The sequence below is a fragment of the Rhineura floridana genome, chromosome 7, assembly GCF_030035675.1.
Source record: "Rhineura floridana isolate rRhiFlo1 chromosome 7, rRhiFlo1.hap2, whole genome shotgun sequence".
NCBI classification, from domain to species: Eukaryota; Metazoa; Chordata; class Lepidosauria; order Squamata; family Rhineuridae; genus Rhineura; species Rhineura floridana.
In genome coordinates, this window is record NC_084486.1 from 60,572,693 (window position 1) to 60,592,461 (window position 19,769).

The 19,769-nt window shown below is 40.9% G+C and overlaps 1 protein-coding gene across 6 annotated transcripts in view; it reads left to right on the top strand.

Annotated features, from left to right (window-relative positions):
- Positions 1 to 19,769, top strand: part of ADAM12 (ADAM metallopeptidase domain 12) — a 396,536-nt gene that overhangs the window by 86,922 nt on the left and 289,845 nt on the right. For 5 of the 6 annotated variants that reach the window (XM_061635685.1, XM_061635687.1, XM_061635688.1 and 2 more), the window contains one exon: positions 18,246 to 18,319. In XM_061635685.1, the coding sequence (XP_061491669.1) occupies positions 18,246 to 18,319 (74 nt within the window). Of the gene's footprint in view, positions 1 to 17,805; positions 17,845 to 18,245; positions 18,320 to 19,769 lie in introns of those variants that run through there. The other variant, XM_061635691.1, reaches the window with a different exon arrangement.

Here is a 19,769-nt window from a genome sequence, read left to right on the forward strand (position 1 = left end):
AAGCTTGACTCTCCCACTAAATTCACCATAGCATTTCAAAATTCAGGGCAAAAAACAATTCTTCCAGGGAATGATTTTCCCACCAATACGCCTCTGAAAAAGGGCACTGGATTTTCATGTATAAAATAAACGTCCTTGAGCAGAGCTATATGCAAACTTTACTGTAGAAAGAAGTTCCCAAGTCATGTTGAAAACAGTAAGAAAGACATTCTTTCTGAGTTGATACAAATCCAAGTGCTATCTGCCTTTTTTATATAATGCAGAAATAACTTAATTCACTCTAATATTTTGAGGTGATTGACAACATGCACAAAATATTCATAGTTTCCTGTTCACAGTACTCCACTATTTTGTCCTATATGGTGGTCTTCAGACAACATCCTCAAAACTTCATAACTATTATAATAGGTAGCAGTTCCATCCAGCAGAGGGAACTGCAGGGAGACTGCCATGGAGATCTGGAGACTGAGCTCTAGTTTAGGGTCAGATGGGAGGAGCCTGAGCAAGCACGGCAGATCTTGTAAGCATTCTCTTAATAAAGCTTTAGTTATAGCAAGCAGATTTCTGTCTTCTCTCAGCAAAGAAAGCACTATTAAAACATGGTATCAGAAGTGAATCTACTTTTCTGAAGTGATGCACCACTGCTTGAAAAGGCAACAAGCACACTGGTGGCAGAAGAAGATACTTTGGCAATGGCAGTCAGCATGATTCCAGTTCCAGGGCCCATGGACATGGCAGGTGATATTTTTAATAACTGGATGTTTTTCAAAGCGCAGTGGGAGAATTATGAAATAGCAACAAGATTGGATGGCAAAGATCAAAAGATGAGGGTTGCAACTCTGCTATCAGTGATGGGAAAAGAATGCCATTTGCTCCAGCAGCACCTTGATATTACAGCAGCAGACAGATAAGATCTTTGCAAATTGCTAGAAGCACTTCAAAAGCATTTTGAATTTACTAGAAATGTTATATATGAACGATATCTCTTTAACAAATGTGCCCAAGAACCTGATGAAACTACACGTCAGTATGTTACTAAATTACGCAAAAAGGCAGATTCATGTGCATGTAGCACTTTGAAAGAAGAATTGATTAGAGACAGATTGCTTACAGGCATTAAGGACAAGGGAGCACAGATGAGAATGCTCCGTAGGCCTGCCTTGACTCTGCAGGAAGCCATAGACATATGCAAGGCTAGTGAACAAACCCTTGTGCAAATGCAAGAAATGCACCCTTCAGAAGCTGTTCTGGGCCCGTGGTTCTGAAACTCACTTTGCCAGACAGTCAACTCAATCTCTCTCTTTTAATCAGAACTATTCATTAAACCAGGAAACACAAAAGTATACAAAAACGTAAAAGAAAGCATATAGTCTCTGGGGATGATGAACTGAGGAGGGCGATGATGATGAAGAAGATTGGTAGCAGGTAAATTATATTGTAGGATTGTTGATGAGGTAGATTAAATGGTGGAGAGTTACCTTCTGAGGAAGAAGCTTCTGCGAGAGGCAATTCTGGTAGAGAGATAGCTTCTTAGAGAGAGATAGCTTCTGGTCTTCTGAGAGAGATAGCTTCTTAGAGAGAGAGATAGCTTCTGAGAGAGAGATAACTTCTGGTCCTCTGAGAGAGAGATAGCTTCTGGTCTTCTGAGAGAGAGAGATAGGTAAAAAAAGAGTGTTGTCCTCTGGAGCTACTAGGCCTGCTTCTAGCTTCACTGATGACTGAAACAAACTGAGCCTATTTTTGGAGGGAAAATAATAACTAACCAATTAAAGAGAGAGGTGATGGCACCTGACAGGAAATAACTATGAGGCTAAGGGATCATAGAGACAGCCCTCTAGAGTTCCATAACTTAACCCAATAAATGCCTTATGTAACACAACAGAAGGAATATCTCTATATACAATTCTAACCCTGCGGAGGCACCACAGATAGCATGCATTATATCAGCAAAAATAAACATTCTAACATGCATATGCCATCATGCAAACACATGCATATGCCATCATGCAAAAATAGTGCTGAGCCCAGAAGATTTCAAAGTGAGAGTTGTGGATACTGTGGAAAAAATCATGATCCTAGCAAATGCCCAGCATTTGGAACTATTTGCAGAAGCTGTGGTAAAAGAAATCATTATGCAAGAGTTTGCAACAATCTAAACAAAAAAAATCTGCATAGCATGTAAAACAGATAAGCAATGATGATCTATACAGTAAGTCAGACAGTGATATTTTCTACATGCATGACATCAAAACAGTGTATACTAAGACAAAAAAGTGGTTTGTCAAACTTGTATTAGCACCTTGCCCAGAAACTTTGCAGTCCTGGCTCAAGCAAGACACTGAATGTCAAATAGACAGTGGTGCATCTGTAAATGCAATGCATTACAGCGATTATCTCAATATTATGCAAGATGGAAAGGCAAAGCCATCACCAAGCAAAGCTAAACTGAGACCATATGATGGCACAATTCTCACACCACTAGGTCATTGTGTGCTGCAGGCAGAATATCAAGGAAAAAGATAGCTAGAATTCCAGATTGTGAATTCCAGGCAAAAGACCCTCCTATCAGCAAGCACTAGTGAATGTATGAAATTGGTAACATTAAATACTACACAAGACATCCATATGCTCAGACTTGAAGCCAACAGTACCTTGGCTATGGGACAAGTACAACGTGGCATAGCAAAGGCACATATTCGTAAAAATTACCATGATGTCTTTGAGAGATTTGGCTGTCTTCCAGGCTGTCTTCTTACATTTCAAAGTGGATGACATTGTGCAACCAGTGCAACATATGCCATGTAGAGTCCCAAGACATTAAAAGAAAAAATCATAACTGCAATAAGACAAATGGAAAAAGTTGGAATAGTTGCCAAAGTGACAGAACCTACCAAGTGGATAAGCATAGAGGTTGGAAAAGTTACTTTTTTGAACTACAACTTCCATCAGCCCAATCCAGTGGCCATGCTGGCTGGGGCTGATGGGAGTTGTAGTTTAAAAAAGTAACTTTTCCAAGCTCTGATTACCTGGTAAACTTCGCATCTGTACAGATCCAAGTAATTTAAACAAGGCATTATTACGAGCTCACTACCAGATGCCCACCATAGAAGAAATCTTACCAGAGCTTGCCAAGGCAAAACTATTCTCTATCTTAGATGCAAAGGATGGGTATTGGCAAATCTTATTAGATGAAGAAAGCAGCCACCTTACTACATTTCGGACCCCAGAAGGACATTATAGGTGGCTGAGAATGCCCTTTGGAATAAAACCAGCAGCATAAGAGTATCTGTGCCACCAACAAGATGCGCTGGAGGGTCTGAAAGGAATCAGTGTAATTGCAGACGACATTTTGGTATATGGCTGTGGAGATTCAATGGAGAATGCCATAGCTGACCATGATCGCAACCTCATCTCTCTCCTGGAAAGGGTGAGAAAAGTCAATCTGAAAATAAAAATAAGATGAGGCTACGACTGACAGCAGCACCCTGTATGGGACACCTCCTAACATCGCAAGGCTTGCAGCCAGATCCAGAAAAGGTGAGAGCTGTCCAGCAGATGCCTAAACCATCCAATACCAAATCTCTTCAGCAGTTACTGGGATTTGTTAATTATCTGACTAAATTTCTTCCTTGCCTTTCTGATGTTTATGAGCCTCTCAGACGACTATTGGACACAGGTGCAACTTGGGTGTGGCTACCTCAACATGATGCTGCCCTCCATCAGGTCAAATACTTGGTTACTAGACATCCCGTGTTGAAGTATTATGACATGAATGAAGATGTCACCATCCAATGTGACGCCAGTGAAACCGGCCTGGGTGTTGTACTTTTGCAAAAAGGGCAGCCTGTTGTTTTTGCATCAAGGTCTTTATCACAGACTGAACGGAATTATGCCCAAATTGAAAAAGAATGCTTAGCAGTAGTATTTGCTTGTGAAAAAATTGACCAATATATGCGAGGTCAGAAATGCATTAAGGTTGACAGCGATCATAAGCCTCTAGAAGTTATTTTTAAGAAGTCATTGCTATCAGCTCCAAAATGCCTCCAACGCATGCTTCTTAGGCTACAATGCTATCCCTTGAAGGTACAATATAAAAAAAGAGATGAAATGTACATAGTGGATCTCCTGTCTAGAGCACCCTTGCCACATGACAGGCACATTGAAAAGCAAGACTATGAGATACTCAATTCCCTTGAAGCGCAAGCCAGACAAAAGGAACTAGAAAGCATTAATCAAGCTGCTTATATGCCCATCTCACATCAACGACTTCAAAGAGTCCGGGAACATACTTTACAGGACAAAGAGCTGCAAGTATAGATCTCTGTTGTCTTAGCAGGTTGGCCAGACACCCAGGACAAAGCTCCAGTCTACTCAATAATACTGAAACTATTGTGATGAATTAAGTGTCCAAGATGGCATCATATTCAAAGGACACCAAATACTCATTCCAAAGGCTATGAGAAAAGACACATTATCAAGAATACATCGCAGTCATTCTGGAATAGAAGCATGTTTGCAGAAAGCTAGAGATGTGGTATACTGGCCAAACATTACTAATGACATCAGAGACCTTGTACGCAACTGTGATGTGTGTGCTGAGTTCCAAGCCAGTCAGCAAAAGGAACCATTGGTGATACACAGCATCCCTAACAGACCATGGAGTAAGGTAGGGATGGACCTTTTCATAGAAAATGGCAGCAATAATCTCATTCTGGTAGACTACTATTCAGACTTCTGGGAAATGAATAAACTGCCAGATACAACATCAGCAACTGTAATAGAAAGAATCATGAACCACTTCAGCAAACTTGGCATACCTGACTCTGTGATTTCAGATGGTGGACCACAGTTCACTTCCAAAGAATTTGCCACATTTTCAAAAGACTGGGAATTTCACCACATAACGTCATCTCCCTACAACAGTCAGTCTAATGGCAAAGCTGAATCAGCTGTCAAAACTGCAAAAACTCTATTAATGAAAACAGCAAGAAATAAAGAAAACATATGGCAAGCTATCCCGGAGTGGAGAAATACTCCAACTGCCGGCATGAATAGCAGCCCAGTGCAAAGACTTATGTCCAGACGCACACAATCCTTTCTACCTACAGTTCTTGCATTATCGAAACCCAATATTGCAATGAAAGTCACAGATCAGCTGTGACACAAACACAATGAAACTAAAAACTATTATGACAGGGATTCAAAAGAGCTACCACCTCTGCACACTGGAGATTTGTATGTGTCCAATTATTTCCTTAAGACAAGACATGTCCTTGGACGAAAGGAACATGCATGGGACAAATAAATCCCCGGACTTAAATTGTTGAAGTCAATGGGTGCTCATATCAACAGAATCGTAAGTTCATTTGCCTAATGAGTCCTCAAGGACTTAAAGAAACCTCAGATGTGGTGGATGATGATATACAAGATAATTCCATCATTCCATGCGCTCATGAAGATGCACACCATACTCCAGGCCCTGAACCACAAAATAAAGAGACACATGTAACCGTATCACCAACACTGAACAATGACCGTGTCAAGAGTACACGTACCCGCAATCATATCAAACCACCTAAACGATGCACAGATTTTGTATTAGATGACTGATAGGCAGTTTAATTATCAGTCATTCAGAACCAGCGCTACTTTCAAGTTAATTGTTTAGTTCCAGAAGTTATTGTTGTTATGTGCCTCCAAGTCGACTATGACTTATGGCGACCCTATGAATCAGTGACCTCCAAGAGCATCTGTCATGAACCACCCTGTTCAGATCTTGTAAGTTCAGGTCTGTGGCTTCCTTTATGGAATCAATCCATCTTTTGTTTGGCCTTCCTCTTTTTCTACTTCCTTCTGTTTTTCCAAGCATTATTATCTTTTCTAATGAATCATGTCATCTCATTATGTGTCCAAAGTATGATAACCTCAGTTTCATCATTTTAGCTTCTAGTGATAGTTCTGGTTTAATTTGTTCTAACACCCAATTATTTGTCTTTTTTGCAGTACATGGTATCCGCAAAGCTCTTCTCCAACACCACATTTCAAATGAGTTGATTTTTCTCCAGAAGTTATACTTACGTTGTTTGTATGACATTGGGAATGTTATAATAGGTAGCAGTTCCATCCAGCAGAGGGAACTGCAGGGAGACTGCCATGGAGATCTGGAGGCTGAGCCCTAGTGTAAAGGTCAGGTGGGAGGAGACTGAGCAAGCACGATAGATCTTGTAAACATTCTCTTAATAAAGCTTTAGTTATAGCAAGCAGGTTTCTGTCTTCTCTCAGCCAAGAAAGCACTATTAAAACAATAACTTTAGTAATGATTTTTATTTTGTCCATGAAATGCACAGAAGTTGTTGCTCTTTATAATTTCTCAAAATGCTATATTACTATCCTTGCGTTGACAGAATGTACCTTTATTATAAGCTACTAAAAATTGTAAAAAATAATTTCTAGTCAACCACCATTCTACCACATGTACAAATAATGTGCCTTGGAAATACAGACTTCGAATGTTTCATACATTATCCAGTATATAATCTGAGGTCAGGAGTTCAATCTCTCCTTTCATTTTTTTAAAAATAAGTTCTTTATCTGTTTTTCTGCTTAGTTGGTTTATCTACAAAAGATCACCAAAGACAATGGAAATTTAAAAGATAAGAAAGAAGAGCTGCAGGCTCTTCACTTTTGGCCTAAATTCCATACAACTCATTCAAAAGTGGAGCATGCAGTTACAAATTAGCAAAAAGATTTCATCTTGGTCACATTTTACAGAGAGATGTTCAGAGAGCTTGAAGTCTATGCTAAATGATCTTGGCATGAACTCTGTGTAATAGAACATAGTAATTGACTTGGAATAAAGGGTGAGGATCCAGAAGGAGAGAATAATATTAGGTGAATAAAGCCAAGTAATCAACTGATGATGCATTAAACTGTCTGACCTTGAGAGTTCATTCAGAAAGGAAACCTATCTGTTACTGCTTCAAAGACTGTTGAAATAAGTTCAGCTTTGATAAGAATCTGAATTAAGTTATATTCGGATATCTCTGATCTCTTCAAATTCTTATTATTTCATTCTTGTTATTTCAAGGGCACAATACAAATTGGTTCCAATCAGCCTTTTGCAGCCACTCTTCTAAGGCTGAGATTTTAAGAAATCAAATGAATTAATAAAGATGGGGCTATGAGAAGCCTAATTAAGAACTGAGCTTTGTAAGGAATAAATAACATTGGCTAACCAGAAATCTGGGATTGTGGTGGATAAATCAAATTTTATTCATTTATTTTAATAGTTGGGGTTGCCTGCCTTTCTACTCTCACAAGGGGTCTCACAACATGATCATTGACAAATAACAATATACTAAAATGCCAAAAGATTAAAACAACAGAAACAATAGAACAACATTAAAATTAGCAACAGCAGATAAAACAATCCTTAAATCACAATACCTTAAAATTACCCAAATGTGCCCACCTGAATACTCAGTGCAACACCAGCACAGGCTACAGGGATAACAGGGAGGAGTTGCTTTCACCTACAGAAATTCCATCTCTTTCAGCAGGAAGCCACTCGGTCTTGGAGCTAGCTGTAAGGGCTTGCACCTGGTGTTGGGCCAAGGAGAAAGTAAACTAGGGTTGATGGTGGTGTACCATCCAACCTGGTGCCTGGCAGCTTCTGTGACTGAGCTGGCGGAGGCCATCTCAGCTGTGGTATTGGAGGAGCCCAGAACAATAGTCCTGGGTGATTTCAATGCCCATGCTGAGGCTGCCTCTGGTGTTCTGGCTCGTGACTTCATGGCCTCCATGTCCACCATGGGGTTGTCTCAAGCTGTCACCAGCCCACCGCATAGGGCAGGGCACACCCTCTCTTGGTTTTTGCTGCAGATGGAGGAAGGGGTGGTCTGGAGATAGGGGGGTGGATGTCACCCCATTCTCATGGTCAGATCACTTCCTGGTGATGTTGAGACTTATGGCTCTGATCCTCCCTTGCAGGGGTGGTGGACAGATTAAGACGGTCCATCCCCAGAGACTAATGTAATCCACTGGATTCCTGAATGCCCTAGGAGTTCCCAGTAGGTAGAGCAGGTGACCTTGTTGAAGCCCTTGTCACACTGTGGAACAACAAGGCGCATTGGGCTCTTGACACAGTTGCCCTTGAGTGCCCTCTCTGGCATTGTGGAGCCCGGTTTGCACCTTGGTACACCAGTGAACTATGGGCAATGAAACAGGCTGGACAATGGCTAGAACCCTAGTGGCGAAAGACATGCTGTGAGGCTGATCGCGCAAGAATAAAACATCATAACCATGCCTACTGTGTGGCGGTGAGGGCGGCGAAGAAGGCCCACATCTCTGCTTCCATTGCATCCTCAAGTAGCTGTCCAGTGGAGCTTTTTCGTATTGTCAGGGGTCTGTTGAAATCAGCTCCAGGAAATGGAGTTTTAGACCCAGGGACGGTTCTAAAGGGCGGCCAGGTGGGGCACTGGCCTGAGGGCCCCTGGAGCTATGGGGGGCCCTCAGCCGCCCCTCCGCTCCCCTTCCAAGATCCGTGCCCCCCACACCCCCACCTACCTGTCCTGTCTTTTACCATTGCCCTTAACGAATATGGCGGCCACGTTTTCCCTAAGGTACCAAAGCCCCTGTCGCCATCTTAGTTGATGGCAGAGATGTGCACACGTAGCATGCATGAGTGCCATCAACAAAGATGGCGGCGGAGGCGTCATCCCCTTAGGAAAACCACGGCCGCCATTTTCATTAAGGGCAATGGTAAAAGGCAGGAGACAGGTAGATGGGGGGACGTGGGGGCTGCATGCACGCGTACATGCGTGTGCACACACCAGGGCCCACAGCAAGCTGATGCCCAAGGGCCCCGGCATGCCTGGAGCCGACCCTGTTTAGACTCTTTGGAGGCCCACTGTGAATTGTTTGCAAGGCACTTTGAGGGTAAAGTTGCTCGCCTCTGTAGCAATCTTGATGCCCCATCCACATTTACTGTAGTCCCCAGTGAGGTGTCCAGTGCAACATCTGCTGCAACTTCTTTGGATCAGTTTCAGTTGATGCACCTGATGACGTGGACAAGGTGCTTGCGATGATGCAGCCAGCAACATGTCATTTCAACCCTTTCCCTTCTTGGCTTATTAAAGCTTGCTGAGGGGGTTTGACCGAGTGGATCCAGGGTATAGTCAATGTATCATTGTGGGAGGGAGTGGTTCCAGCCCCCTGAAAGAGGCAGTGATCTGACAGCTGCCGAAAAAGCCCACCCTGGACCCATTGGCTTATGACAGCTACCACCTGGTTGCAAATACCCCCTTTCTAGGGAAGGTGATTGAGAGGGTTGTGGCGCAGCAATTGCAAGTACTCTTGGATGAAACAGATTATCTTGACCCATTCCAATCTGGGTTTAGGCCTGTTTGTGGGACTGACGGCCTTGGTCACCCTGATGGATGACTATTGAGAGAAGGACAGGGGGAGTGCAACCTTGTTATTCTTACTTGATCTCTTTTGAGCGGCTTTTGATACCATTGACTACGGTATCCTTCTGGGTCAACTTGGTGAGATGGATATTGGAAGCACTGTTTTACGGTGGTTCCAACACTATCTCCAGGCTCATTTTCAGAAAATAGCATTGGGTGATTGTCATTCACTCCCCTGGCAGTTGTAAAAGCAGCAGCTAGCAGACGACAAAGGAACTTGAGTGAATATAGGCCTGTTAGGTCAACAGAATACTTTCAAACCAACAGATCCCATCCCAAGCAAAGAGGCTGAAAATAAAATGGTGATTATCATAATGTTGTTAAATATATACCAATGATTCAGCCACAGTTGGAATTCACTGTATGGTTCTTGTTGACTCGTCTCAAAAAGGAAGTCATAGAGCTTGAAAAGGTGCACAAAAGGTTACAATTTTAAGGGTATGGAACACCTTTCCTACAAGGGAAGGCTAGTGTTTTTGTACCCTCTGAGCCCAAAAGATTCCAGTCAATCCCTGGCTTGGTTCAGAACAGTTCCACCATGCACAAAAGTAAATATCCATTTGACTCTCACTTTTTACTGAATTCAGTTGCATTTCTAGTGTCCCATTGATACAGAGGGCATGGTGGGAGTTAGGTGGGTTCCCAGTTATGTTAATGCATGCTCATTCTGTGTGGTAATATCTAGTCAGAAGAAGCTGAATTCTTTGCTAACTGCAATAATGGATATGTCCCTGAAGGATTACATGGTGCTAAATCTCAAGGGTTCAGTTATTTAGGCTCTACTTAAGACTATGAACTCCCCAACCAGATACCGCTCCATTTCCAGACTTCCTTTTTTGCAGAAAGCAGCTGAGCTGGTGGCTATTTCTCAGCTTCATACCCATATGAATTCTGTTTCTGTTTCTCTGGGCTTGTCTGTCATCTTCATGGAATATTTCCTAAGGGATTATTATGGTTCTGTCTTATCCTCAATTCTTTTCAGCGATATGCAGCATTGTATAGACATTGTCATCACAACAGAACTTCAATCTGTTTCATGTTGCCCAAAGTTTGATGTTTCTGCACTTCCTGTGTGGTCTGGCCATGGTCAGACACTGAATGTGAGCAACTGACAAAAATTCAGAAAAGGGCTGAAATAATGACGACCAGTTAACATCTGTGATCCAGGAAGACTGGGGGGGGGGGAAGGAATTTATTCCCTGAAATGGTCTTTGATGAGTTACTGTACCTGAAAGGTGAGGATGCAGTGGTGCAAGAATTGCTTGTAAGCAGCCAGATTTGCTGAGATGGCAATGGCCTTTTCTGTCACACTTGGACTATTGTTCATGCTTTGGTAACTTTAAGACTAATTTTTAATTTAATATTGTTAGGTTTTGTTTTATTTACTTTAGGTAATTTATATACAGCTTCAGATTTTTTTTAAAAAAATCTTTAAGTAGTATACAACATCCTAAAAATATCACAGATAAAAGTCAATTTTAAAAAATACAGTAAAAATCACACATTTTAGAGCAGCACAGATAGCAATTAGATAAATCATTTTCTTAAACATAAATATAAGTTGCTTAACTTTTTTTAAAAAAATAGTGCCATGTGCTCCCCACTACCCCAAATTGTGAGAAGTTCCAGGAGTAGTGCTAAATGGGTTTGACTTTTGAAAAAGAAATCACTGGTAGCTTATGATGTGTTTGTAATATTTGATATATTTACAAATATTCAAGTAGAGCACAGGTGGAGGCAATCGGCATGTAATAATCCCCAGTTTCCCAGAGAGAAATACCTGCACTCCAAGATGTTTTCTCAGGCCACAGCTAGTATTTATTTTCTCGCACATGCTCTCTCTCTCTCTCTCTCTCTCTCTCTCTAATAGCAGGCTCTTTCACACACTGACCTTAAAATGCACCCTTAACCTGGGGTAGGAGGGAGGATGAGCCATCTACCCAAACCTTATGGCTTCCACTTGCCAAAGATTATGAAAAAACCATCACCCCTGTTTATAACATACTCGTACGTTTCCCATGATCACATGATGGTGCATGCAAAATAGAAATAAATACTGAAATATAGCAAAAGAGATTTTTTTCTTTGGGGAAAAAGATGTTTCATTGATTTATTATTCTCATTAAGATGTGGAATATGTTATTAGATTCACTTGTTGGAGAATACAACACAAATAAGACGCATGTGCATAGTCCTTAATTTAGATTGTCAATGCCTGACCTTGATTCACTGGGTATGATACAGTTTGATCGTTCTCCTTTTGAGCAGAAGTATTTAAATGCAAGTGTCATGTGTATGTGTGGAAAAATATATAGGGTGGAGGGTCTGTGAGAATTGCATTGGCTGTGTCAGAATGATAATCAAGGCAATCAACACTGTCAAAATAGGATAAGGCTTCTTTTTGCCTAGCAGTTGCTAAGCTCCATCCTATTTCTCTTTCACTAGCCATTGGCACCAGGCTTTGATGTATAAATATGGGAGCCTGAAGTTGCAATGACTGCCAGAGGTGGCAGCAGATTATATGGACAGGACATGGCCTAGGAAACAGGCCTGCCATGGGCATAGCATCATGACATCATCAGTCACCCCCTACATCAATTTTTCTTCTTTTTAAACAGTTAAGGGTTTGGGTGACCTAGCAAGTTGAATGGTGAAGCATTGAATGGTAAGGCTCCAGGCACACCCAGCATCTTCATTTTACCAGAGTACGATGATGGGTGCAACTGGATCCTTGGCAGATACTTTGCTACCCAGCATGCCTGATTGCCTAAACCCTGTAAATGTCTAAAGGAGACAGAAGAAGAATAACTATTACTTGTCACCAGCTGTGGAGAGGGGAGGGGGAGCATTGCTGCCATGGTGGTGCCAGGGAGAAGAAAGTGGCAGAGCAGCCAGCAATAGATGAAAGTGGCATGAGAATGGCTGATGAGGAGAATGGCCTGGGCAGAGCAGTGAACTACTAGTGGCACCTTCTCAGTGAAGTACTCTGAGACCTGTTGACTGACTCGTCCTATCTCAGCTGGTAATTGGATATGAAAAGGTAACTGATTCAGCTGAGCCTTGCTCAAGCAACATGGTTTTCCTGAGCTCTAGTGCGTTTCTGTATCCTTCAGTCTCAATTTCTGGCTGTCCGGAGTTGCTACCCAATGTGGCAAGCTACATCACAGCGCAGCTTCTCAAGAATGTATATTTTTGACCGACTCTGGCCATTGTCTCCTTTGGGGCAGAAAAGAGTAAAAAAGGGCTTCCTGTTTCAGTGGAACTGTACTCAAGTGTCAAAGTTTTTCTGAGCTGTAGTGTTTCAGATCATGCTTATTGGTCCTGATTTCTGGATCATTGCCCAGTCCTGCCTTCTGGTTTGTCATTTGATCCTGATTGTTCTTGGTCTTCACTCCTTGCTTGTTTTCCAGTCCTGCCTCCTGGTTTGGTACTGATATGTTCTTCAGTCCTAATGTCTGGGTTGTCCCACAGTCCCTGGCTCGCTTCACAGCACTGCCATTGGCCCAACCATGGCTGAATGCAAGACTTGAAAAGCTAGATGAAAGAGGTTGCCCTAGGCTTTGGCAGGAGATCCTAATCATAGATCTCCCACAGAATAGCCTTGTTAGTTGGCAGGCAGTGGTGGGGAGGGGGATTTGGCTCAAAATTTCTGTTCATTGTTTTTAAAGAGATGAATTTATAGAATGATGGAGACAGATAAGAAAAGGGCTAGTTATGACAATTCAGTGGGAAGAAGCTAGAAACTATGAGGGTAGTTTACATTTTAGTGTATACGTTTGCTACCTCTCATACAATTTTAAGCCTCAATGAACCTACAAGATAAGACAGTACAAGCTGAAATAAATGAATTAATAATTGGCATGAAAGGCTTCTGAAGATGAAGAAACCTTTCTCTCTCTCACACACACACACACACACTTCTTTTCATATAAGGAATGGGCTCTTTTTCTTTATATAATGGTGAAGTTGTGCAGTGATTTAATCTCTGCAGTATCTAGGGGAAAGCTGCATGTTACTTTAGAAAATGCAAGTAAGGAACAAAATAAGCTTCCTAATACCAGATCCGAGATTAGTTGACTATAAAGCCAAGTACTGCCTTCTCTGATTGGCAGTGGTTCCCAGTCTGAGTTAGTGCAAATGTGGAAGCAGGAAGGACATTTATGTGGACACTCTGTACAAATAAACATAATAGAAATAGTAGGCTGAGTGGTAACTAGTGTGCTTGATGCTTCAGTTCAAAAGGGAAGCAAAAGAATGGGAGTAATATATGAACACCTAAGGGCAGTAATTTATTCTCTCTCTCTCTCTCTCTCTCTCTCTCATTTTTAACAATATTTAATTCCTACAAGTGAGACCTGCACCAAAATGCTGCATTGTAGAGTGTTTCTGTTCAGGGTTTTGGGCCATCAGTCATGCCATATACCTTCCAGAATACTCCATTCCATTTCACACATCCATTTTCCTTTTCTCCCCCTTTAGAGTCAACTAGCATTCTGTGTCAAGTGAGAATGGGCTGTTTTAGGGGGTTCCCCTTAGGGGTTTTTCTAAACATATTTTGTACCTTTGCCAACTTTGGGGTTTGTTGAAGTCTGCTGATACCTTCCTCTTGTGTGAATTGTGCTGTTTTGGCTACATTAGGATGTTGTAGCAAAAATGCTACAAGTTCTCCCAGGTGGAGAATAATAACACACACACGGGTAAAATCGAGTTTAAGGCTCCTTATTTATTTACTGCAGTAAAGGCAAACCATACACTTCACACAAGGGGTGAGGCATGAGAGAGCCCAGAGCCCCCCAAAAACAGGGATTTTTATACCCTTTACAAAACAAGCTGGTTAATTTTACACCCATCGTTTATTATGCTCTGCTTAATCAATAGTATAGTTACTCTTTCCTAAGGTCAAATGGTTAATCCTTACTTTTGCAAGCATATGTTAAACAGTGGGTCACAGTCCACTGACAATGCTTATTTCAAAATGCGAGCCTTAAGCTTTTAAGCAAACAGACAGATACAAGCAGTATTTAGGCAAATAGGCAATACTGTGACCTTTAGATTTTTCAAACCTCACAAGGATAAACATTAAGAACTGAGTTTGCTATTAGTATATATAGTATCATAATCTCCTTTCAGATCCGCTGATCTAATAAGCCTACTGTGTCACTCTTTCTTTTCTTTTAAAGGTGTGTCAGTGTCATATATATTTGTGGATTACTCTATATAGAAGACATTTAGCATTCATGCAGAAAATATATCTTTTTACTTGGGCTAACACTTGTTTTTGGCAAGGTATATTTAAAGTGGAGGTTCTCCTCTTGAAATATAATTTCTACAGAAAGTTTAACACTGTGATCCTTTGCAGTTGCTGGCATAATTACTTTTGACATGGCCACAATGCCCTTTTAAGTTCAACACAGTCTCCTGTTTTGTGCATTTATTTATTTGTTTAGTAAAATTGTACCCACTTTTCAACAGGAGCCTTCAAAGCAACATTTATAAAACACAGCAGACACACAAAGAACCACAAGCTAAACAAAAACAAAAAAAGCTCCTCTGGAGCAGAAGTCAGCATCAGATATTCCTTCCCACAGGGCAGTTGGTGTCATTTGGCTCTTTGAGGGGGACAGGGGAGAGGAGTATGGGAACAGTTCAACTAGAACAGGCCCTGGTTATGTTTTTCCTGCTTCCCTTGCTCTCTTTCCCCTTAATTCTTCTTTAGTTGTTCTGATTGCCTGGGCTGATTGCAAGAACTTATGTGGAGCCTCTAAAACCTGCTTACATTCAAACCCTTGTTCTTCAGAATGACCTTTGCTGTTGCTGAGCTTGTAGAAAGAGATCTAATACCTGAAAAGGTAAATATACTTCACAATAATGTGGTCTCATCAAAGACAGTTTGCCTTCTCTTATGAGTATGTAATTATATATACAGGATTTAAATAGAACCCAATAATAATTGCCTCACAGTGAATGCTTCTGAAGGACTTATGAATAACCACATTTTGCATTTTATTATTTATTTATTATTATGAGCATTTTTAACTCATCCTTCACCAGATGATTCCACGGCAGGTTGCAGTAGCATTTAAAACAACTGCAACAACCCAACAGAGAAGAGCAGATATAATAATACAAATTAAAATACCAACTACAGTAGAGAACACTAACATCCAGCTGCCAGGGCCAATAGGTAGATTTTAAGCTGGCACCAAAATGCCAGCAATTTTGATGCGAGAAGGGAGGGTGTTCCATAATTGGGATGCAACCACTAAGGACCACGTCCAAGTTGCTTTCCCTGGAATGTACTTTCCCTAGAACATTAGGAAGAGAATCTCAGACTGAAAGATTCCATTATGCTGTTGCAATATCTTAATTCTGTTTTGACTTTTCCAAGTTCTACAATGTTTATATCTTCTAAGTCTTGGAACCATTTATCTAATATTAAAGTGGTAATCAAGATTGCCTCTAAATATTCATTGCTATAAATGACTCCCAAGTGCCTGGTGAATGCAAAGGCTTTGGCCTGAAGCATTTATTTAGTATGGTAGAAGGATTCTGTTGTTGCAAAGTTCACTCAAATGCTGTATTTTAATTTAGCTGCTTTCTTGCATGAAAAAGATGCTTCTGAATCTGCCCTATGGACATATGAAATAGATTACTCTAGATGCTGCTGAGCATGTTTTTTTAAAAAAGCCTAGGCATTCTTAATTGTATGCCTGAGACAGCTATAGCTCTGTCAGGTTGCAATAATATTTTCTGAGACTTCATGAGAACCCACAAACTTGCTCCCACTGAAGATTTCATAGGATCTCAAGATAGCCCCTGGCTGAAGAGAACCTGCTCCGTCTGTTGTCCCCTCAATAATCCTAGGGAAAGTGCTTTAAGCAATATATGGGAAAAGGTGATCTTCTCCCTTTTAAGGCTGATGTTGCTACCACTTCAGGTGCTTGTGCATGCTCCGTTAGGCAGTTTTCCCTGTTGGCAGGGAAAGAAATCATATGAAATGCTAAGTAGCCAACCTCTTGGTTCTCATCTGCAGTGTATGATATAATTGCCTCATGGATAAGCAAATTAGATTGAGAGTTTTAGTACATGTGAAACAGTGAAACCTTTTAGCTCCTCGAGTGCTTAAGGAAAGTCCCTCAAGAGTCACAGAAGGCTAGTTTTCCAAAACAAGCAGAGAAAACCCTTTTTCCATGAGAGAAACCTTATAAGGGGATCCTGTAGCAAATAACCCCTTCATGTGTCTTATGTCCTATACACATTGCCCTTATTATGGCCTAGCTTGACAGTATAAGTGAATTAAAACTGTATTTCACCAAAATGTGAATTCTATACCATTCCTGATCTAGAGACTCTGTTTACAAACATATGGCCCTGAATGTGAGCAGTGATGCTTTCCAAAGTAACATAATTTCCCTGTACGTGACTTTTATAAACCCTCAAAATTTGAAATATATTTCAGGCAAAATCTTTGTGCATACCATTCCAGACAAAGACCAGTATCTGTTATGCTGCAACACTTATAGGGGACACAGACACACACCACTGCCTCTAATTGTCTAAAATAAATATTTTAATTATAGTATCAAGTCCTGTTTTCCTAAATTATTGCTTATAGTTTAAGTGCACATTGTCAGTCATACTGAGGTTTGTAGCAGTATAAAATTATTGGTATATTAATCTGCAGTTCAAGAACACATCTTAGTTTCTCTGAAGTGCTAAATAAAAAAAAACACATTTAAAGATGTTTGTGATTGGCCAGCATATATTTAAAATGGTTGTCAAAGAAAATGAAATGTTGCTGAGAAGCTAACCACTGCACTGTTTTAATACAAAAGAAATTCAAAATCCTACTGATATTTTCTTGCTGTGCACTTTACATTAAATCCCACCCTCCTGCTGATCTTGTCACAGCCTTCCATCTTTTAATAAGGGTCCCAGCCTTGCAGCCTTTCACAGAGCAGGGTGTGATGATCCTGTATTAGTGTAAATAGGGTAAGTGCTGTTTGTTTAGAAGATACATGGTAAGTGGAGTGAAAGAGGAAGGGGGAGTGAATGGGCAGTAGAATGCTGGATGATTGGCTGAATGTTTAAAATGGCTGACAGTATAAAAGGAAGAATGTCAGGTAAATCTAGGTGGATGTGGTGTGGATGTGGTGTGGACGTTGGTGGACTTGAGAGGGTTGTTTTGGTGGGTTTTGAGAGGAGAGGGTGGAGTTCGGATTAATACTAAGACCAGTACCTCAGGAATAGATGTAACCATATGCTTAAGTGCCTTTTAAAGAAATCTTGTTATCTCTGTTATATAATAAAATACTTATTTGGTTTACCAAAGGCCTGATCCTTGGCTGGGGTTTCACAGACCAGAAGGGACGGTAAGGTAAATACCAAGGCTGAAGGGAAACAAATGGTGGCAGCGGTGAAGAGAATAACACCACAAGCAGTCTGAGTAAATCAAAGGGATTGGGACAGCTTAAGCATGCAGTCACAGAGGTAACCTAATTGAGGGAGACTCAGGCAGAGTCTCTGGGACTACTGGTTATAGGACATGACTGGTGGTGCTGCCTAGCAGGGGGATCTGTTGAGATCTGTGCTAGAGCGGGGAGAGAAACCATAAGAAAGGACAGTCCGGACTGGTGGAGTCCCTGGTGGTGCCTAGAGACAGGCAGTAACCACGAGCAGGTAGGAACCTGACAGGGAGAGCCAGGGAAGGGCGTCACACAGGGGTGCCTACATTTTCCTTTTGGAGTAATAGAACTGGTCTTCCATTTCATTTTTCAGACTCACCCAGCAATGCTGAAACTTCTTATACAAACTGAAAGTGAGCAACTTGTCATCAGTCTGGAGAGAAATGAGTAAGTAGTTCTAATCTGTATTCCTTGCTGTCTAGTATGAGCTAATGGGTGTATTATAAAGTTAAAATTGATGGGTTATGTAATGCATGGAGAACTGTGGCCCAGCTTTAGAAAATAAACTTGTATAACCATATTTCTAGTTTCCCCCCATTTTCTTTAAAACAAGATAGTAATTCAGTGAAAGTTGCTTATAATACACGCATCTCTTTTGGCATTCCTTTAAGTCCGCTTTGTTCATCTGCCACTTTGTACCTCTGACTCCACTGTTAGGGGCAACCAATTTTTTTGAAATCACTCTGTTTCTTTATTGCTTCCTTTCAGTATCACTGCTTATTTTGGCAACTGATACATTGTGGTCCAACTCCAGACCAGTGACAGTCATCATTTGGTTTGCCACTCATTTCTAGGGGATAAGGGTGCCTTTTAACCCTACCTGACCTTCTAAAACCTGGAAGAAAACATCCAGGAATATAATAAGCTGTCCAGCTAAAATGTTCCTATAGTCTTGCTCCTCCCAAGCATAACAATCTACTGATTCTGGTCTTTCACCCTCAGCCATCTGTACATTGCAGGTTCCAAGTCAGCAAAGAGAACGGCAAAGGGAATATATCTCCTGTTTTCCCCATGGCACATCACACCAAGCATTTATTTGTTGACCACTGGCTTATGCAAATACTGCACATCGCAGGAGCTGTTGTGTATCTGTCAATCAGGCAGTATTGTTGGCAGGGGGAAGGGGGGAAGGAACGTTTCACATCTTGCTCTGAGATAAAGTAGCTGTTCAGTTGATTTCAGTCTTCTCAATAACCTGATATTTCTAAACTGTCATAACTTAATTAATGGTATACATAGAATCATAAGATTCTGTGTTGTATTACTGACATCTGGGGTCTTGTGGATGGGTTCTGTATGGCTGATTACCTTGACTGTCAGATACTGAATTCCTTTGTCCTGTACTTTTTAAAATAGAATGTACATGGCAGGCTGTTTTCTGTGGGTATAAATTGGATCATCCACAAACAGTGAAATACTTGAGGTTCTGCTCCTACTGACACTTGCCAAGTGAAATTATTGGATATTTTTATGATGGTGGAGGAAAGACAAACCTCCTTAGGCCTGAACCAGTAACGGGCAGTAATGTAGTGGCAAATGTAGAAGTGCAAGGTCCTTTCATGTGTTATACCACGCCACCTCACAGCTGCATTCCTCTTCCACCCACTCCTCCCTCTTCTCCACTGAATTTGTAATAATAAAAATATTATCATTTATATATATATTTAAGGTACTCTTTTGAAACTGCAATAAAATTAATAATGAACAAGTTGTCCAATTGTCATGAACAAAATCATAACAAATAAAATGGTTTATTGTCTTTTTCGCCTTTTAGTTATTTTACTTTATTTTCTTATGTGATTTTTTAAGTTATAAAATGTAAAAAACCCTCAGTAAA